The sequence below is a fragment of the Geotrypetes seraphini genome, chromosome 8, assembly GCF_902459505.1.
Source record: "Geotrypetes seraphini chromosome 8, aGeoSer1.1, whole genome shotgun sequence".
NCBI lineage: Eukaryota > Metazoa > Chordata > Amphibia > Gymnophiona > Dermophiidae > Geotrypetes > Geotrypetes seraphini.
In genome coordinates, this window is record NC_047091.1 from 118,665,932 (window position 1) to 118,688,576 (window position 22,645).

At 42.9% G+C, this 22,645-nt stretch overlaps 1 protein-coding gene across 2 annotated transcripts in view; it reads right to left on the reverse strand.

Moving 5' to 3' along the window:
- Positions 1-22,314, reverse strand: part of RBM10 (RNA binding motif protein 10) — a 116,705-nt gene extending 94,391 nt beyond the window's left edge. The window contains exons 1-6 of one of the 2 annotated variants that reach the window (XM_033953929.1): positions 22,167-22,314; positions 21,123-21,265; positions 16,990-17,155; positions 13,172-13,354; positions 12,074-12,143; positions 9,532-9,605 (exon numbers count right to left, since the gene is read on the reverse strand). In XM_033953929.1, coding sequence (XP_033809820.1) covers positions 9,532-9,605; positions 12,074-12,143; positions 13,172-13,354; positions 16,990-17,155; positions 21,123-21,253 — 624 coding nt within the window. In that variant the 5' untranslated portion in view covers positions 21,254-21,265; positions 22,167-22,314. The remainder of the gene's footprint in view (positions 1-9,531; positions 9,606-12,073; positions 12,144-13,171; positions 13,355-16,989; positions 17,156-21,122; positions 21,266-22,166) is intronic. The other variant, XM_033953930.1, reaches the window with a different exon arrangement.
- Positions 22,315-22,645: the final 331 nt, after the last annotated feature.

The window sequence follows — 22,645 nt, forward strand, 5'->3', positions numbered from 1 at the left end:
ACAAGCAAATGATGAATTTTTAGGCAGAAGGGAAAGGACTCTAAAGGAGAGGAAGGGTCATTAGATGGTATGGATAGGCAGAGTGGATAGGTCATATGATCTTTATCTGCTGTCATTTTCTCCATTTCTATGGAAGGGAAAGGACTGCACCCAACAGGCATGCTTTTTTCCCTCTTTCTATGTTTGTGCTACAAAGAGAATCTAGATTTCCACTAGAACCCAATTTGCTTTACAATCATGCATTTCAGAACCAAACATGCAACTACCCTGTACCCAGATCTACCATAGTTTGAAGAGCATGACACAATGATTGCACTAATGGAAGGAACCATAAAATTATTAAATATGAGAAAAAATAGGGGACACACAACAAATTGCCTCAAATGACCCAAAAGATCAATGGCAAAGATGGAAACAGAAACTCCAGGCTCCCAGGCCTAGTCACAAGGCCACACTGCATCTAGTAGTGTTAGGTTTATTACTGTGAATGAGGATTTCAGGCCTTGCTACAGGTGGTTAATCAAAGGAGGCCATAGCTCTTGCATTTTTTTCCCTTATGTGGAGTAACCCAGAGCTCATTTTGTCCCTGCAGTACAACACAAAACAGAGCCACATAGTAACTACACATGAACTTGTCCAATCCATTGTAAACAAAATCTGCCTATTCTTTGATCTGTAACACTTTCAAAATCCTTCATTTCCCGCATCTAAACAATCAGACTTCCAAGCAAAGGGAAGACCACCCACAGCACTGAACAACATCTTCAGAACTTTTCAATCTGTCCAGTTTTGTGCACATAAATACATTCTTCCCACAAAGAAGTGACAACTCTTAATAGCAAACAGAAATTTTGGGGAGTATGGCTAACAATTCATTACAAACAAAAGCAAAATGTGGTCCACTTGTAAACATCTTCAAGTTTCTAAGACCTGGTTCATAAGAGACTGCTTGAGTTGGGCTGGTTCACATGACAATTTGGCGAAGGGACCAGGAAGCCTAAATAGGAGGAAGAGAGTGAGGGATCAGCAAAGGAAAGAAGTGCAGATTTAGCACAAGCCCTTGCTGTCCCCTCCGTGCTTTTTTGATAGAATGAGAAAAACAAGTTTTCCATTACAAAAGTATTCTGGATTCTAACTAGGAATGATCACTAGTGTGCAAATTGGCTGTCCAGCTTTTAAAATAACTGATCTTAAGACTAGTGATTAATGGCTATAATCCCAGGACACGTGCAGGAGGGAGACAATAAGGTATGCATCACAGCCAGCATGTGGAGAGAGAAATCTGGCAGGTATGCCAACCTATCTAGGGATTGCTAGGTCATGACTTGTCACTTTCTCTATACTGATACTGTAGAGACTCTGCCTGGTTCAGCTGAGCATTATACAGTACAGGTAACATCAAAGCCAGTGGAAAAAAAAAAAAGGAGGGAATGGGAGTGGCGAGTCCTGGGAATGAGCTTGAAAGGCCAGTGGTGAATCATCCCTCCAGTTCTATGGATAAATTCACTAAGTAACAATTTTTTTTTGTTGCTGGGTAATAAGTGTCATTTCTTAATTGCCTATGCCACAAAAGTATATAAAATTGCTATCATTCCTCTCAAACTTTGCTTTTGTGACCAGGACATCAATATTTTGAAATTTATCTTTTTTGCAGAACATTCCAGATTGATCCCAAGCTGAGTAAACTCTGGAAGGTAAGACAATTTTGTTTCTCACTAGGATAGTGGAATTTTCTGCTATAAATTTTCTTAGATTGTTTAATTTTTAAAAATATTTTAATTTAAAAATTTTCAATGTTATTTGAAAATACAAGTTATATCATATATGAAATTTGTTGTGAGAAGAGAATCTCATAGGTGAAAAAGATTATGTACTTATCCTGGTAAGCTCTTTCCCAGCAGACAGGTGAGATATTCTAGATAGATGGGTTATTTCCCTATAGCTGCGTGCTGCTGAAGGAATCCACTCTGGATTTTTCACTCTGCCTCTGCTGTACTTCATTGGGTTCTCTAGCTCCACCTACAGTTAGTACTCAAGCATTGAGAGCCACCCAATACACATGAAGTAGAGGCACCTGTAACAGGCATAAACCAATGGTTCTGCTCAATAAGTAACTCAACAGTAATGTTAACCGCCAACACAAGATGCAAAGGAGCTCAGAAACTGCTCCCATATAAACTGAAACATATATACTAACCCCCTCTTCTACAAAACTGCGCTAGCAGTTTCTGGCGCGGGGAGCCACACTGAATGGCCTGTGGTGCTCCCGACGCTCATAGAGTTCCTATAAGCGTTGGGAGCAGTGCGGGTCATTCAGCACGGCTCTCTGCGCTAGAAACTGCTAGCGCAGTTTCGTAGAAGAGGGTATAAGTCTTCCCAACCCCCAAGGGTTGACGGGTATCCAAGAATCTCCTTGGAGAAGCATACACAGACTATAACAATAGATAGGCACAGTAAGGACTGGGCGGGGGTCTAGAATGTCTCACCTATCTACTGGAAAATAACTTACCAGGTAAGTACATAATCTCTTTTACCAGTGTAATAGGTGAGACATTCTAGACAGATGAGACATACAAAAGCAGTCCCCAAAGAGCTAGGGTGAGGTTGCTGCGGCGACCCTGAAGATCAAGGACCCAAAGACAGAGTCCTGTCGCCACATCCACGTCTGTAAAACTTGGCAATCGTGTGAAAAGAAGACCACATTGCTGCACTGCAAATTTCCTACGAGGAGGCAGCTCAAGCTGTGACCCACAAAGAAGCCACACTCATGGAAGAATGCACCTTGACAGAAACAGGAGACTGTTTCCCAGAAAGAGTGTAGGCTGACAAAATGGCTCTATGGATCCATCTGAAAATCGTGGCCTTGGAAGCGGGAGCACCCCACTTAACTGAGTCAGCACAAACAAATGGTTAGAGAGATTAAACTCTTTAATGACCTCCAGATAACGCAGAAGAACTCTGCACACATCTAGTTACTTCAGCAGTCAACCATGCATCCTGGAACCAGCAAGCTGAAAGACAGTCAAACACACTTCCTGATTAACATGGAAAGCTGAAACCACCTTTGGCAGGAAAGAAGGAACCATCCGAAGGGAAACCTTGGTTTCTGAAATCTGGAGGAATGATTCTCTGCAAGACAGCCTGTAGGTGTGACATATGTCATGCTGAAGTAATGGCAACCAGAAAAACGGACTTGAGTGTCAAGTCCAAGAGGGAAGCATCTTGAAGGTGCAGACAGCAAGGCTAGACAGCACCAGTTTAAGGCCCCAGGAAGGGAAAAGTAGCTTAACCGGCGGTCTGACATGAAGAGTTCCCTTCAAAAATCTAGCGATATCAGAATGCAGCGCCAAAGAGGATCAATGTTCCCAGGATCTAGAATAAGAGAGCCTGGCCACCTGGACCTGAAGAGAAGGCCACAGTGAGGTCATTATCCAAACCAGCCTGAAGGTGAGATCAGAGCTAAATAAGGGTCCACCTGGTCCTGTGCGCACCAATGTTAGAAGGCCTTCCACGCCTTAGCATAAGCCGAAACCATAGACTTCTTAGACTTTAGAAGAGAATCAACAACCATAGCAGAAAATCTTTTGTGCTCTAAGGCTGCGCACTCAAGAGCCATGCTGTAAGAGCAAAGTTACCCGGATCCTCCAAGGACACTAGACTCAGCAGGAGGAGGGTCTGGATAGGCGCTAAGCCGAAGGCCACAACTCCTACATAGACATATCAGATCTGCAGACCATGGCCTGCAAGGCCCATCTAGAGCCACAAGAATGAAGTGGCACAGATGGGCCATGATCCATTGAATGACCCAGCCGAACATCAGCCAAGGAAAACAGACATGCAGGAGAATCTTCTGATGTCACGGCTGCACCAGAGTGTCAAGCCCCTCGCTTCCAGGCTTGGATCTTCGACTAAAGAAGTGATCCGCTTTCTTATGTCTTGCCATGACCATGAGGTCAAAGCAGGCCTGACCTCAGTGCCGCACTATTGATCTGAATGCCTCCATGGACAGGGACCACTCACCCAGATCCAGAATCTAGCTGCTGAAGATAGTCTGCTTGAATATTGTCTACTCCCTCCATATGCACTGCCATCAGCTCTAGGAGGCGACATTCCGCCTAAAGGAAAAGAAGGTGGGCTTTTTGAGCCAAAGGAGTGCTCTTGGTCCTCCCTGGAGATGGATGTAGGCTACTGCCATCGCATTGTCAGAGAAGATCCTAACTGCTTGGTTCTCCAGAGTCTTCTGCAATCTCATCAGAGCTAGCCAAATGGCTCTAAGCCCCAACTAGCAGATTTTCCATTTTCACTGAGAGAGTGTCCAACTCCCCCGAACAGGAGAATGATTGCAATGGGCTCACCAGCCCCAAAAGCTGTCATCTGTCATCATCACGATCCAGGAGGCAATATGTAGCAGTACACCCCCGCGGAGCAATTGTGAGAGAAGCCACCAGTCCATGCTTGCTCAGGCTGCCAAAGTCCAAGGTAGACAGATCTGCAAGGCATCCCTATATGGAGCCCCGTGAGAGAGCAAAACATACTGAAGAGGACGAATGTGCACCCTCACCCAAGGAACCACCTTCAACATGGCAACTATCGATCCCAGAACTTGAAGACAATCTCATGCTCTAGAAGGGAAGAAAACTGGGCACAGTTTCTGCCTGCAGGCTTCTGGTAGATAAGAAGCGGCCTGCAGCTGTGTCGAAGAGAAATTCCAGGTATTCCAGCGACTGCGTGTGTGTCAGATGGTTCTTCCTAAAGTTGACAATCCAGCCCAGGTGTTCCAGCACCTGGAGCACCCGCTCCACTATGCGCCATTCTTCAGCCAATGAGGGAGCTCTGATTAGCCAGCTGTCTAAGGAAGGATGTACCTGGAGACCCATCTTTTGCAGGTAAGCCACCATGATCACCATCACCTTGGTGAAGGTCCATGGCACTGCCACCAGCCCAAAAGGCAGAGCTGAGAAGCAGTAATGCTGGTCAGATCCAGAGAGCAAGAAACTCTCCTGGGCCACATGCTGAAGATCCAGAATAGGCTTCCAATCTTCTGAGCCTCTCTTGGCATGAAAAAGTATATAGAGTATCTGCCTGAGCCCGAGAGTTTGGGCAGCATCAGCTCTAGAGCTTGAATATCCAGCAAGCGCTGAACAGTGGCTTGAACCTTGCGCACTGTGTCTGGGTGATCTGAAAGAGAGTCCATGAACCAATTTGGCAGAGGCTGGGCAAATTCCACTTTGCAGCCCGACCGAATAATATCCAAGACCCATTGGCCAGACGTAACGTGCATCTAGGCAGAAAGAAATGCTGAGATTCAGCGCCCTATCTGAAGACGGGAATCCCTCGGCCTGGCGTCATTGTGCCTCTTTGGCAGAGAGTGCAGAATAGGAGGTGGAAGACTGCCTGTAGCCAGTACACGACATCGTGAGCCCTGTGAAAATCTCTGCAACGTGGCACTTGTATATGGTCAGGATCGCTGTGAGCCACGAAGATTAGATCAACCAAAACCCCAGGAGGGTCTGAGTCTGCTATCAGACAGAGTCTTAGGGTGATGATCCATCATAGAATCCATAAGGTCGGCCAGACTTTTGCCAAACAAAACTGCCCCTTAAAAAGCAGTCTAGCCAAAGTAGCCTTGGAAAAGGAATCACCAGCACACTGTCTGATCCAAAGCATTCTGCGGTCAGAGATGGAGAATGCTGACACTTTTGCCAAAACTCGCATAAGCTCATACAATGCATCAGCCAAAAGAAGTTGAGGAGGTGAAACCACCGCTTTACTCTCCAGTGTGCGCAGTCAAGAGACAGGCGTGTGTGACAAAAGACATCAAAGCAGCTTTAATGCCTAAAGCAGCTATGTCAAAGAGTTTCCCAAGGACCACATCCACACATTGGTCCCGCATATTCTCTTGCAATACACCTCCTCACTGGGGAGAGAGGTGCATTTAGTCACCTGTGCCACCAAAAAATCCACCCTGGACTGACCCAAAAACTGCTGACATTCCTGTGGCCAGGGGATACAAGTGTGACATAGCTCTAGCAATTTTTAAAGCATCAGAATGCCAGGGAAAGGTAGAAAACTGCAAGCATGCACCACAAAGCCAGGAGGAAGAAGCCTGCTGAATTATCAAAGGTCCTGCAAAGGTCCAGTAAAGCCACAGACTTAAATAAGTGCAGGACAGTGGGATTATCCCGAAGCTCCAAACCCCAAAGGGATCCACAGATCCAGTACATTGTCCCTGATTTCCCAACCCAGGAAGCGCTGCACCTGCAAAGAAGGGGTCAGCAAGCGAGTCATCCGCCTCAGGATCCCCCCCAAATCAGGGTCAGGAAACGCAAGAACAGAAGCAGGCCGAGTCAAAGACGTATCCAAAGGAGCAACACCACTGAGACAAATTGGGACAGTACAGGGGGAAAGCACTGGTCCTGAGATACAAACCACAAAAATTTCATAAATGCAGAAAACGAGTCCAGCTCCTGGGGCGTAGAAACACCCTAAGGTGACTTAAATTTGTGGTTTTAGGCTGCGCAGGGCCTTTAGTCCAGTGAACCGATTTACCAACCATGCTGAGCCCCGAAAGCAACTAAGGCCACCCCACCAGGCTAGTTGAGCATTTGGTCACCTGCTTCAGCAGAGGAAAGGCTAAGCTGGACGCTGCTGAACCCCTCCAGTTTTGCCACGCAACACGTGATGCAAAAACGCTCCAAATGCAATAAATTTGTGTAATCCTGGCAAGAATTCACATGATGTGAGCCCAAGGAATCTACCACAGCAAGTTTACAGGTGAAATTTGTAGTTTAGAAGAAGCAGAGAGCTGTAGAAAAAATTCAAGATGGCCGCCGTCAAACAATTCACACCAATATGGCAATATTTTTCACACTTCCCAAACTCTAAAAACTGCAATTTTAGGATTTTTCAAGAGGGGAGAGAACATCAAGAAACAGTCAAAACCCCACTTTTCAAACCTCCGGTTCCTCTCACAGGCTGTCAGCCTGTGTACTCACTGATTCAGCTCTCTCAAAGTAGCTGAATGAGAAATGCTGCCATAATGCTGGGAATTCTTCTGTAAAGCTGATCTTTGGGCTTCCAGTCAGACTCCTATGTCTGACTACACCTCCACCCCTGTTGACCAATGGATGCGCATTGGAATGGGCAGAGGGGCAAAGATGTAACTGGCACCCTATGAGACACTGCCGAGCCTCCTAAGGGCACCTAATAGCCTGCGCTTGACCTCTGCTTAACAGTAGGCGAGACCACATCAGGGATGGCCCCGAGCTCCAGAGAAAACAATGTAGGCTGGCTAGCAGGCAGCCAGTGGGATCGGTCTGTCAGCTATAAACAAAAGAATGTGAATTCTCAAGCAGGCAGAGTTTCAAAATCACTTCAAGCGCCAAATTACCCGGAAAAGAGACAAAATTACATCAAATTAAAAATAATAAAATGGGGACAGCAGAACACAGGCTCCTATAGACACATAGTGAAGAAAAGAACTGTAGGTGGAGCTAGCGAACCCAATGAAGTGCAGAGGCAGAGTGAAAAATCCAGAGTGGATTCTTCTGCAGCAGTACACGGCTATAGGGAAATAACCCATCTGTTTAGAATCTCTCACCTATTACACTGCAAAATACATGTTTTCATTAGCGCTATTTCATTTTGGTTTTCTACAGAACGTACCCAGGTGAAAAGAGAGCCATGAAGTTTGCTATTCCAAGAAATTGGCAGGAACCCGCTGACCACTCAAGCAACTGCTTCTTCTGTATGGTAGACCCTTCCAGAAATATGAAACTGGCAAGCATGAGTCTGCAATCAAATTTCTTGAAATTTTTTAATCCATCACCCTGGTGCCACCTTTCCCCAAGCTTCCCATTTCCACTTCCCCAGGAGCTGTCTTCAGAAGAAAGCAGCAAGTCAGAGAATGAGGGAGACAATGTAGATCCAGTTTACAATATCAGTGGTGCAGCTGATAAGAGAAACCCATGCTATCCAAACCAAAAGGACCTCAGAGATCTTGGTCTCACCAAGTCCAATGTCGAGCTTTTGACATCTAGGCTCAGGCTGCGGAACTTGTTGGATTACGTGTGCAAGTCACAGACAAGAGGAAGCATCACCAAGCTTTTTCCACCTTCTTCACCCATGAAGATGAGCTCTGCTTCTGCTACGTGACCAATCTGTTTGAGGCAATAACCCCTGTAACCTGGAACAGTGGTGTTTCTTCATTGACAGTTCATCCAGGAGCATCAAAGCCATGCTGCTCCATAATGGGAACAAGTATCTGTCTTTTCCACTGGCTCACTCAGTGCACCTCAAAGAAGATTAAGACAGCATCAAGACCTTACCAGTGCCTTGAGTATGGCTGAGGTCATTGCACACTTCAAAATGGTGGCATTTCTAATGTGGTTTTACCAAATTTCCCCGCTATCTCTGCCTTTGGGACAGCCGGGACAGAAAGGCACACTACCAAAGGTAGGACTGGCCACAGCAGACCGAGTTCTCTTTGGAGAGAAACGTTGTCAAATGGGAACTGGTGGACCCCCAGAAAGGTGCTGATGCCACCACTATACATCAAATTGGGCCTAAACAGTTTGTCAGAGCTCTAGATAAGGAGTTAGCAGCCTTTAAATACCTTCAAGACACCTTCCCTAATCTGTCTAAGGCAAAGGTTAAACTGGTGTCTTCATCAGACCACAGATGAAGATCCTAGAGTGAAAGGAATCTCTCGAGAAGCTAAACCAGGAAGGAGAAAGTGGCCTGGAACTGATTTGTTGCAGTGTTTGGGGCTTCCTAGGCAACCACAATGCCAAAAGCTACATGGAGTTGGTTGAGAATTTGGTGAAGATTTGGGCTGTATGATGTCTCTCAAAGTCCATACCCTTGATACTCATCTTGAGACATTAAAGGAGAACATGGGAGCATACTCAGAGGAGCAAGATAAGCCTTCCGCCAGGATATACAGGGCTCCAAACCTTGCTACTGAGGACAATAAGATTAGAACATGAAGGGAGACTACAGCTGGGGGCTGATCCATGAAAGTGACTTACAATATAATCACAAATCTCAAAAATTACTCACTTCTAAAACTTCTGTGGTCAACTGAAAAGGTATGACGGGATATAAATAAAGCTATTATTATTATCTTTGTATAACTTAAATAGAAATACATGTTAATTGTGATTCGTATGTTGCTTTTTATGACTTTATAAGAATGAAAAGATGAAAATTTGGCGTTTTCAAATTTTAAATAGGTAAATTACAAAACTTGACCATCCTGGTCACAAAAGCAAAGTTTCATGGGAAATCACAGACATTTTCTATACTTTTTAGGCATGAGCAATTAAGAAATTACACTTACTGTGCCCAGAAACAAAACTTGTGCTACATAGTGAATAAGAGGAAAAAAAAAAAAAAGGGAGGCTCCTAGGTAAGGTAGCGTGCATGTTTGGATGCTGGTGGGGCACAGGGAACTGCAGATATGTGAACCAGTTACTGTTGATTGGTCGTTAACAGAGAGGTACTTGTGGGTTTCAAGTGCAGAAGAGCAACCTGATTGGCTTCCATCCATCGTGTAGCGTCCTGCAAGTGATTAAACTCGACGAAGGCGAAGCCCCGGCTCTGACCTGGAGACAGCATTCAGATACAGACGCAGTGTGTTAGTGAACAGCCTTGTCACATGACGGGCCCTGTGCTGTGCCAGAGGAGGAGGCGGCATGGGAACAGAGGGAAACACCTCCTACCTTTCAGAAAGCCCAAACTCAGATTTCACTAGAAGAGGGAAAACTCCTTTCCTACAGAGAAAAAACCCAAACACACCACCCAAACCCCTAACAAAAACTTATGGGCTAGGCATCCTGGTGGCTCAACAGCACTGCTGCACACTGCCATGTGGAAGGCTCTGGGTTTGATTCTACTCCCTAGTCTGATTGCAAACAACACAGCTTTCATAAGCACTGGAGGGAGAGAAAGCCCTGGTCACCACACAACAGTGACAACTAATGGCCAGACTCCGAGCTCACAATTGAAGAGTTCTAGGAAAAAATGTGGTTAACTCCTAGTCAAGGGACTTTGTTGCAATTCCTTAGCTAAGTGTCAGATGTACCCAACGTTTCCTTTCACTCTGTATCTACAGAATATTTAAAACACAGGACCCTAAGTTAGCTGGGAGAGGATTCTACTGTTATAGCCCAATAAAGGCTGGTTTAAACTTAACTGGAAGTCCAAGAGGAGAAGGAGACTACTGTGTCATAAAAATAAACTTCTCTTATTTGTGAAATGAGGTGTCACCTGCTGGCCAAAGATGAAATGGCACACTTCTTATAAAACTTCCTTAGCCTGAACAGACTGGTTGGAAAAAAGCTCCACACCCAAGCTTCTAGTTCAGGGGTGTCCAATGTCGTTCCTCGAGGGCCGCAATCCAGTCGGGTTTTCAGGATTTCCCCAATGAATATGCATTGAAAGCAGTGCATGCAAATAGATCTCATGCATATTCATTGGGGAAATCCTGAAAACCCGACTGGATTGCGGCCCTCGAGTACCGACATTGGACACCCCTGTTCTAGTTGCTTCACAGTGATTTCCTGGTTTTAGCTCTTTTCCTTATTAATTAAAAAAGGGGCTTCTTACAGAGGACAGCCACAAAAGACACAATGCAAGTAATGTGGCATATTAATGCTGAGTTGTTCCCCTGGTTACCACAGTGCCATGTAATTTCATGAGACTTGTAGTTCACTTTACTTCTTCCCATTAAGGGAAAGGCATCCAAGGGGAGAAAATAAATTTGGCTATGGAGTCAGGAGAAAAGAACCCTTTCACTATCTAAGGTTCCCCATCACATATTTAAGGGCTTGGTCAGTCTACCTGGAAAGTTTCTGGTCTGGGATTCCCTTGGAAAACAGGACATGCTTCCCCTCCTCCATCCATTGGTACTCTTCCTCAGCAGCACACGCTCCACCTCTGATCGCAGCCCAGGGCCAATGTAGAGATTTACACACGCTGCTTTAGGAGACAAAACCCAACCCATGGCTGAGCTTCCTCAGATGGTTCTTGGACCATCTTCTACTGACAACTTACCTTCCTCATCTTTTCAATAAAATCATGACCCTTCACTCCTAGAAGCTCTTCTATCTCTAGAAGTACAAACCACAGCCTCTGCCCTCTGGGGCTCTCAGACTGCACCCAATCAGCTCCACACCCCTCACCCAAACCTCTCTTGGAAATGAGGCCACTTATGCTATGAATGTTTAAGAATCTTTCTGGGCCATAAGAAATAAACAGTACATTCCATGAAGATGTTAAAACAGCAGCATTTTACTATGGGGATCCCTAGCACCCTATGCAAGGTCTCTATCATCAGGACCCTACCAAGCATGGCCTCTGTGACCTGGAGAGCCTTTGTACCAGTTAATTAGCAATAGTAACCCTAATCCCATTAAAAACAAAATTAATTTCCATTATATTTTTCCTGCCAGGTCTTAAGTTGCTTTCAGGCTCCTCTCAGAATAGACTATTTAAAAGTGCATCACCAATGACACCACATTGGTCCTTGCAGTATGAGCAGTTTCAGTCTGGACCAACCAGATGCAGTGTGTACATATGTTATCATTTGTGACACACCTTTGAAAACTGAAAAAGGACAGATACCAAAACATGAGATGTCATGTGTGTTGGAATTTAATTTTTGCCTTGATATAAATGTGGGACAATTTTTTGCATGCGTTACAACTACCATTGCAAATCTTCTATTTCTTTGCATGTGTTTAAAGAGACTGAGCACTAAAATGGTATACAAATTTTATAAATACAGTACTCTCCTAGGAAGGCTATTCTATCCCAAGGCTCTCAGTGACCTCATATCTAACCTCTACAATTGTAATAAACTCATAGATACATTTCCTTCCTTCCTCCCAAAGTTTCCAGCTAGTGCGTAGGAGCCAGAACGAGGCCATACCAGCTCAATGCACTACCGCAGCCCTCAGTGCTGCTCTGTCAGATCCGCATTCAGGTTTTACCCATAAATACACTTAGTGGTTCTTTGGATGAGTGGAAGAGAGAGAAAGGAAGAAATGAAAGAACTGCTACTAGTGCTCACCTGAATATTTATTTCGCATCAGCCGAACTTCCCAATCCTCAAACCCCTGATCCTCCAGTTCTGCACGGATCTGTTGACGAGGGAATAGGTTAGTACCAACATTTTCAAAACTACAATGGACTTTCAGCCACCATCTTATCTTAAACAGAAACTGCATGCTTGATAGCCTGTCAGTAAAAGCTAGACAGGGTATCCTTTGCAAAAAATAGCATTTTTTTAATGACGCATTCGAGAGCTGAAGTTAGAAACAAAATATTAGATCCATAAAAATAATTAATATTTCCACAGTTATATCCAGCCTTTTTTGGGCTACCATTCAACCCTCCCCTACGTGTTTACCTATTTAATGTTACTTTTCTGTTACATTTGTAGTTCTACCCTCCTTCCTTTTTGTTCCTGTTAGTGACTGTCTTGTTTTGGTCTGGTATGATTTAAGTGGTTTTTACCCTGATTCTTTTAATTGTAAATCACTTAGAAATGTTTATAAGCGTTTTATCAAATTTTAAATTAAACTTGGAAACTTGCATTAAGACTATTTCCACACGGCTTTATTTTGCTAGATTTGATTGACTGTCCCTAAATATACACAAAAGGAAGAAGATTCTCAGAAGGGCTGGACATCACAGTATATTGTGACTAGGAAAGAAGAATGCTTTTTGAGTCAGTTCCTACACTTGTATAATAGGTACCTCTTTTAAGATAAGAACATAAGACTAGCCATACTAGGTCAGACCAATGGTCCATCTAGCTCGGTATCCTGCGTCAACAGTGGCCAATTCAGGTCACAAGTATCTGGTAGAATCCAAAAAGGCAGGATTCCATGCTACAAACCACAAGAATAAGAAGTTGCTTTTTTCCATGTTTACTTACATAAGAACATAAGAATAGCCATACTGGGTCAGATCAATGGTCCATCTAGCCTAGTATCCTATTTCCAACAGTGGCCAAACCAGATCACAAGTACCTGGCAGAAACTCAAAAATTAGCAATATTCCATGCTATCAATCCCAGGGCAAGCAGTGGCTTCCCCCATGTTTATCTCAACAAAAGAACTACTCACTGGCTTCCCTCTACAGAAAGCACAAGAAAGCGGCCCACCTCATTCTCTGTGGCATTAGGAGGCAGCAGTCTCAGCATGATTATGTTACTGGCCCTGTCTTCGCAATCATCTGACCGGTAATCTTGGTCTCTGTAGTCTCCATCACCTGCGAAGCCAAAGGACTCATCTGGACTCCCATGCTTGTGCTGTGGCTCTGACCCAGGGGAAGACTCATAGTATTCCTGGAAGGATGACAGATCAGGGGAGATCATGTCCATGCAGTGACCTTTCTACAACCTAAAGGAGCATTTCAAACAAGAAAACTATTCCCTTTGGAGGTAATAGATATATTCATGTAACACCAATGTTGAAGCGATTACATTGGCTTCCAGTGCAATACTGGACACAGTACAAGGTTTTAAACCTTGATTTATCAGTGCTTCTATCTGGCATTTAAAGTAAATAGTGCAACTGTACAAACTGCAGCGAAGTTTGACGTCTGAACATGAACAAATGTGTGTCTGTACCAGATTTGAACAAATTCACTGTGCTGAAACATCTGCATGCGCATTCTCTATAGCTGGACCGATACTTTGGAACAAGCTTCCAAGCTATGTTCATTTTTGTACATCTTTTTCACAATTTAAGGAAGTGATGAAAACGTGTTTTTAGAGGCATTTTTTTAGGCAACAATTGTTTATTGCAATCTGAGCAGACTTCATTGTGATGGGTTTATTTGTGTACGTTTAAATTGTAAGCCACTTAATTTTTTTAGGTGGGGTACAAGTTTTGAAATTAAAGAAATAATTAATTAATTAAAACATTCAGCATGGATACAGAGTGCTAAAACCAAAATACTATGGCTCGGACAACATATACACCTAATCCCAATCAATCATTAATCTAGCAACACTGAAAAATCATCTAAGGTTCTGGGAGTTCAATTAGACAACTTATTGAACTTTGAAACATATGTATACAACTCAGTCAGGAAATCATTTGCCACAATTCATAACCTGAGAAAAGTCAGAGCACTCTTCTTCAAACAACACTTTAGGATATTAGTACAATCAATCATTCTATCCTTACTAGACTACTGTAATGCACTTTTTTCAGGAATCTCAGTGAAATCTATGAAAACAACAACTAATATAAAATACTGCAGCAAAATTCATATTCTATAAATCATGTCATACTACTCCTCAAACAGCTATACTGGCTCCCAATGGAAAAAAGAATCAATTTCAAATTATGCTGCATAGCATTCAAAACCCTATATGGCAATACCCCTGACAGCTTCCCAAGATTCACAAAAATACTAGGCAAAATACCAATACTACTATGCATTCAGTTATGTCCAACCCTTGGATATTCTTTAGGCCAGTCCTCACCATGATTCTCTGGTTTTCCATATCTTTTTTCCAATTGCTTGATATTCATTTCCATGTCATTCTTAATGGTATCCAGCCAATGAGTCTTTGGTCTCCCCTGCTTCCTTTAACCATTGACCATTTCGAGTAGCACCTCCTTTTCTAATAAATGCACCCTCATCACATGTCCAAATTAGGTCAGTTTCTGTCTGTAATCTTGCCTTCCAGGGACAACTCTAGGTTTATATGATCAAGAACATCTTTTTTGGTGATTCTAGCTGTCAATGGGATTCATAGAAGTCTTTGCCAGCACCACAGCTCAAAGATGTTGATTTTTCTTCTATCTGTTTTTGTGAGTGTCCATGTCTCACAGCCATATATCACAACTGGGAACACAATCAGTCTTTGATAGTGACTAATGTCCTTGCATTTCCATATTTGGTCCATGCTCACCATGGCTGCATTCCCCAGTGCAATTGGGAACACAATCAGTCTTTGATAGTGACTGATGTCCTTGCATTTCCATATTTGGTCCATGCTCACTATGGCTGCATTTCCCAGTGCTATTGATGCTTGACCTCTGCTGTTGAACCGCCACTGTAATCAACGAGGGACCCAAGGAAAACGAAGCTGTCAAACACTTCTATTTCTTCATTATTGATCTTTATGTGGACCTTCTCATTGGTGGTAATCATGATTTTGGTCTTCCTGATGTTCAGGTAAAGCCCTATCTTCTCGCTTTCTTTTTTTTCAGGAAGCACTGAGTGAGGTAGAAGTGCCAGCACACTTGATCAGGTTAATCAGATCGCTCTACTACGATCAAGAAGCTACAATGCAAACCAGGTATGGAGATACAGAATGGCTCAAGATCAAAAAGGGTACAAGACAAGGATGCATCCTCTCTCCTTTTCTTTTCAACCTCTATACAAAAGTAATTGTGAGGAAGCTGGACTTAAGATGATTCGAATGTTGGGGTGAAAATAGGCAGAAGAACCATCAGCAATCTGAGATACGAGGATGATACTACCCTGCTGGCAGAGAGAGAAGGACCTCAAGAAGTTGATCATGAAGCTGCAAGAAGAAAGACAGAATACTAGAATATCACAACTCTGAAAGACTAACTCTGTCCTACCCATCTATGAAGGGTATAAAATATACTAAACCCCACTGCAAATCTTTTAACTACCAAATTGCTAAAATTTGGAACTCACTTTCTGCAAAAATCTTAACTACCAACAATCTCACCAGATTCCGAAAAGATCTGAAAACATGACTTTTCCAGAATTGTCATGATAGGTCCCAAGAGGTCCCAAAAAATCTAAAATTTCACACCACAATATAGCTCTCTCACCATAAATCTACACTGAACAAGGACAATGCACCCACTACTTAAGAACTGGTTATCAATTAACCCACAGATGCTTGAAATAATTCTCAAAGATGAAACAGGTCTAGTCCAGTCTTTGTATGCATATATTGATACACGTAATAACGGTCAATGATGTAAAAGTGTCTAGCCCAATTTATGTGTATATACAAGGTTTTATAAAGCTACATGATAATTGTAACCTACTTAGAACTCAGATATGTGATGATAGGTGGGATATAAGTCAACACATCATAATAGCAAAAATCATTCAACAGCTCCAGAGAGCAAGAATAAAAGTGACTATGTTAATTTAAGGTTGAAGGAACCAGGCGAAGAGGGCGACCTGCAATCATATGGCTGGACACGTTGAAAACAGCCATGGGGATGACGTTGAAGAACCTCTCCGGACTACCATAAAACTGATTTCTTTTCAGAACTGCAATTCATCAAGTCGCTAGGACTCGAGCACGAGTCAATGGCACCCAACAACAACTTGTTAACTTATAGTGTATAGCTCCCATCAGAAAACTTCTGAATCTCTCTGTGATTGAAGAGTTAAGCAGTTGGGTATGTAAGAAATCTCTCTAAACTCTGGAAAAAGCAACATCATCTTCTAAAGGTGTGCATTTTACAGGTTAGCTCTAGGTACAATTTCTGCTCTCACTTTGACTTTAAAGAATGCCAAACATGTTCTTGACAGAATGAAACTGCAGTCTGGGACAGGGGATGGGACCGCCTTTCTGTGGTTACAATCAAACCAGTTTACATTATTATATACAGGTTCATACTTTGTACCTGGGGCAATGGAGGGTTACGTGATTTACCCAGGGTCACAAGGAGTTGCAGTGGGAATCGAACCCTTTTCCCTCATTCTCAGGTCACTGTACTAACCATTAGGCTATTCCTCCACTTCACTGACAGTACAGAATACTATATACAATTCCATGGGGCTCATTTTCAAAGCACTTAGGACACACAGAATACCGTAGAAACCTATGGCACTTTATGTGTCTAAGTGTTTTGAAAATGAGCCTCAATATGTCTAGAGAAGATCCCAGGCTATTTTCCAAAGCATATCAAAAGCAGAAAACCTGCTACCTCAGAGGTGCATGTGGCACAAGTATTCTTTCTTCCTTACTTCAGCTGAGCTCTCAGATGAGTGGTAGTCTGCTTGGTGATCTCTGCTGCCATAGTCTCGGGAATAGGATCTGTAATCCACATCCTGAAAATCATGTTCTGATTCTGCTGCCTCATCCGGGGACCAGTCAGCACCATACCTCCCCATGCGGTCTCCACGCCCACTCCTACAAGACAAATAAGCAGAGTTGCCACTAGCAAATCCTTACTGATATGGCCCAGTATATCTATAATTACAACAAATGAGTGAGTACATCCAAGCCATGATCTTCTCTACAATACAACCTAAAATTTACACACACACCCTTTTATCAAGTTGCGCTAGGAGTTTTCAGTGCGGGTTGGTGAGCTAAGTGCTCTGATGCTCATAGGAATTCTATGAGCATTGAAGCATTTACCTCACTGGCCTATGCTAAAAACTAGTAGCGTAGCTTGATAAAAGTACAGTATGTGTATTGGGGGGTGTTTAAAAAATATTCTGCTTTGTAAATGAGATGATAGCTAAAAAATTTAAATGGGTTTTTAAAGAATTTTTGATAATGACAGGAATCGCCATACAACAGATCACAACTAATTGGAAAAACTGGAACAGACTAAATTATAATTTCTGGTGGAACTCGTTATGTCATATTTATAAAATGGAGAGAACCATAGCTATACAAAGGGGAGTTATAATAAATTAAAAGAGATATGGGGGCCATTAACTAAATATTGTAATGAATAGATGCCATTCTTACTCTATAAGTACAATTGTGAATGAAGGGATGGGAAGGAGTTTTTTTAAAATTTTATTAAATGTTTAGTTTTTTTAAAAAGGGAACGAATCTTTATATGATATTTTTGATTGAAATCTAGTTGGAAGGGAGGGGCGGGGCGGGATTAAATTTTATTCAGTGCTATAATTGATAGTAATTCATTTTCAATTGTTTAATAATTTTTACACTTGTTGAAAAATGAAAAAATTAATAAAGAATTTTCAAAAAAAAAAAAGAATTTAAAAAAAAATAAAGTAGTGTGGTTGTTGGCATTTGCTAGGGGAAGCAGGATGAAAGGGGGATTAAACACATTTTATAAACTCCAATCTGAGCTCTTGATCAGAATGATAAACCTCTGTAGTCAGAATAAGGTTTTGATTCTCATGGTGATATTCTCGTCCTGCTAGTAGAAGTAGTTCTGTTTAGTTTTCACAATGAATACGAGTCCTATCAGCCAGAAAAGTACATCAGAAAACTGCATAAACATGAATTCAGTCTTTGTATCTGAGACACCTGCTTCCCCATTAGTCAAAAAGTAGAAAATAAAATTTCTATCAATTGGCAAGAATCACCTTCACAAGTTCAAGTAATTAGCAACCAGCATCACTCTCATCATTTGGAGAACTATCTACAAACATTTTAGCAGCTCTGGAAGATACTCTACTTGACCAGAAATGCCAAGCCTGTTAGAACAGGTAGGGGGAAAAAAACACTTCTGAAAGTTTAATTTGGAGGATGCACTTTAAAAATTACTTCAAACACACACTTCTACTTTTAGTAAATAGAACACTGCTTCTATTTACCCAAGAGAAAGGAGGAGGACAGAGTCAGCACAAATACACTAAGGAACAGGAAGACAAAACATTTCAAAAATACAAGGGGCGTTCGTTAATTTATCTACCTTAGTATGAAAGAAAAGTAGCAAGTGTGTTGAAGCAAGTTTGTGCATGTTGTGACATGTAAGGTTACTCATGCACAGGTTGCAGCTCAGTGCAATTCTAACATTCCAAGAGACAGGATGTCAGGAGAGTCCTCATGCAAATCAAGTAAGAAACTGCTAGATTTACAGCACCATTCAGTGATAACATTTCTCACAAAAGGGAAAAAGCCAAAGGAGATCCATGAATGCATGACTGCAATTTATGGTGAGTCTGCCCAATCATCCTACAAAGTAAATTTTGGAGCAAGCAGTTTAAGTGGGGTAGAGAGTAGAGAATGACATGGTGACTATTACTCACGGCTAACCGTGGGTAACCTGCCGAAACGGGGATGAAAAAAAACCTGGTCGTCGCAGGTACGGGGACAAGACCATTCACTGCCCCGTGGAGCGGTGAATGGCCTAGTCCCCACAGTTAATTGAGGGAACGCGTGCAAAATACTTCAAATCCGATCATGCAGTCTGAGCATCTCCTTCCCTTGCCTTTACCTTCGCTGGCGATTTTTTTCTTAACATGCAGCCGGAGTATTACCTGAAGTTACGTGCCTGGCTGGCTGCCTGAAACTTCTCCTCTAAAGCAACCGGAAACAGGAAGTTGCATCAGAGCAGAGGAGAAGTTTCAGGCAGCCAGCCGCACACAACATCAGGAAATGCTCTGGCTGCTTGTTAAAAGAAAAATCGCCAGTGAAGGTAAGGGCAAGGGAGGGAGGAATATGCACGGACCACAGCGAGAAGGAGGGAGGGGGCTGCTGCTGGGGACAGAGAACCCAGCTGAAATGAACCTTTTTAAAAAAATATATATATTAGTTTGCCATAGAGCTTGGGGGGAAAAAAGGACATCAAAGCAAAACTGGCCGAGGAGTATGAAAGAGAAAGGGGAGGACAGGCAGGTGAGCCAGATGCTGGAAGCGGGAGAAGAAAGAGGGAAAGAAGTTAGTTGGGGTTGGAGAGGAGAGAGACACATTGATATGGAAGAGAGGGGAAATCTGGACACAGGAAGGTAACAGAAACAGAGGGGAAATTACGTGCATGGGGGCATAGGGACAGAGAAATAAAGGGGAGATACATGGTAGAGGGGATTATGTGCACCAGGACAGAGACAAAGGGAAGATACATGGGGATGGTATATGGACACAGGAGAGAGTATACAGATACAGAGGGGAGATATTAGAAATGGGAAAAATAGGAACACAGAAGGGAGATGGTTTGTGCAGATGGGATCAGATGGTTTGCGGAGGCGGGGACTGAGCTCACGGGGATGGGCTCACGGGGACAGGGCGGAGACCAGGACAAATTTTTTTCCATGTGTCATTCTCTAGTAGAGAGTCCATTAAAGATGACCCTCATACTGGACAGCTTGCACGTAAATGTGCAAGAAAGTTGAGGATTTAATTTTGTTGGACAAATTAAGGAATCCCGAAAAGCTGAAGAAATGGCCATCTCGGCAGGCACCTTTTAGAAAATAATTCATGAAAAGTTGGACATGTCCAAGATGGGTTCCAAGAATGCTGACTCCATGTCAGAAGGCCACGAGGCTCCAGTGCTGTCAGAAGAACTTGGGAGATGCTCCATGAAGACCAAGTGAATATTTTTCATCCTTCGGTGACTGGAGATGAGACTTGGTCTGTCACAGAGATCCCGAGTCCAAAATGGAATCAATGTAGTGGCAGCACAAGTCATCCCCCACCCCAAAGCAGTTCTAGAAAAATCTGCAGGCAATGGCAAGGCAACTGTCTTCTGGGTTGATGAAGGACTTTTGCTTTTGGAGTTCATGCCACACAAGACAACCATAACCAGGGAGAGTTATGCCAACACAATGATTACTTTGCGGGAGTCAATCAAGTAGAAAAGACAAGGAAACTCAAAGCAGGTGTACTGCTTCTTCATGACAAAGCACTGGGGCACATGCCAGGACAATCACAAGTTGACATCCAAGAATGTGTGTTTCAGTAGCTGAACCACCCAACCTACAGTTCTGACCTGGCTCCCTCAGATTATTTCCTGTTCCAAGTTTTAAAGAAATCTCTCCATTGACAGCAGTTTTCAAGTGATGAAAACGTTAAGGAAGCTGTGATGTCCTAGTTTGAAGGTCAAACAGAATTCTTTTCAAAGGGGTTAAAATCATTGCAGGAAAAGTAGATGAAGTGTATGGCGCTATATTGAAAAATAAAACAAAAATTTTTTGAAAATTTTTCTTTCCTACTGAGGTAGATAAATTATTGAACACCTCTCATAATACTGTAGTTACAAATTTAGTTTGAAAGAAGAAATGCAGAAAACCTTTTCCCCAGGGAAAATATAAGGAGAAAGATTTAACTATTTCAAAATTACCATGACACAGCTTGGCTTTGAACACTATTCTTCTGTTAATATTAAGAAGTACACACAATGAAAACAAAAATTCAATATATAATGGTAGTACTAAAAAAAACAGTTTATTACCGCCTCTCATACTCCATCCTTCTCCTCTTCTCAGAACTTCTGTATGCTAGTTTCCTCCCCTCCTTTACTCTCTCCGACATATGTCTATCCTTTGCAGAGGACCACGATTCTCTTCCATAACGATAGGCCATCTTCACAGCTTTCTGCAAGACACACAAACCCTAGAATTCAGGCCCTGTCACGAGATTTAACTACCATAATCTATGAACATCACACAATCTTGAACAGCCCGAATCCCTGAGTCTACTATCATTGGCTCGCCATATACCACTGGGCAAATTGCTTTGCTCATGCATCTTACGGTTTACGTGTCCTTAAAAGCTCAAGCACCAATATACTGGTTAGTCTATAATCCACCAACTGCATCATATTTATCCTCTTAGGTAGGTACCCCTTTGCCCTACAAAAATCCAAAATCGAAGGAGAATTTAAATCTATAAGATTCACTTACCTAAAAAAAAAAACCTCTCCACTACAGCCTACATAACAACCCTTGACTACAATGTGTAGTAGAATAAGAAGGAAAAAGCATCAGACCAGGGTGAGCACTTTAACACGTGCTCTACCCACCCAGATATCAGTATCATTAAAAAAAAAAAAAATAAATCTTCGTTATTCAATGTGGGACAACTAAATACAATACCACTAAAAAATGTAACATTATTCGCTCCTAAACATTACCCCATTCCCCCTCCAGGTGCTAACTAGCAATAGTATTTGCTTCCATCTACAGTCCCCACCCGTTTCGTGGAATAATTTATAAACCACTTCTTCAAGAAAACGGGACTACTCAGTTTTGTGCCAAAGTGCGTAGAAAACCAGACAATTGTGACATTAAACCCGTTCAGCAGGCCGCCTGTAACATTTATGCGGCAGGCTGTCCTCGAACATCAGAGCCAAAGGCTGCAGGACCTACGTCTAACAGCAAAGCCACAATCACGGAGATTAATATTTCAGCTCCCTCCCCCATCCTCAGGTTCTCCCCTCTCTCCGGTCCCCCCCCCCCCTCTTTGTTGTCTCCTTTATCACACGCAACCCACTCACAATCGCTCCCGACCCCCACCAACTCTCCCGTAACTCCGTAGCCGTTTTCCGGCTTCCTCCCGTGGACGTCCTATGACATCACCGAAACGCTCGCGCCGCCGGAAAGGAGTACCGTCAGCCAATCGGATATCATCGAACACAAAAAGCGCCAAGGCGCGCCCGCGGGCGGCTGGAGAGGAGAGCGGCTATAGCGGCCTCTTTCGAGCGGGAGGAGCCTCTGCAGTGAATCTGTGATGCAGCGTAAATACGTGTTATACTAAACGTGAGCCTTCGTAAGGTCTGTTCTGTTGTGCAGCTACTGCAGACGTGCTTGCAACATAGATACAGATTGGCTTCCTGCAAGCAGCATGTGTACATGTAACGTACACGATAGGAAAGCAAAAAACGAAGACCCAATTTTCCACATGAGAAGAAGCAATCCAAACGCAGAAAACGTTGGAAACCACAATGTTCTTGACTTTAACTATTTCTTTCAAAAA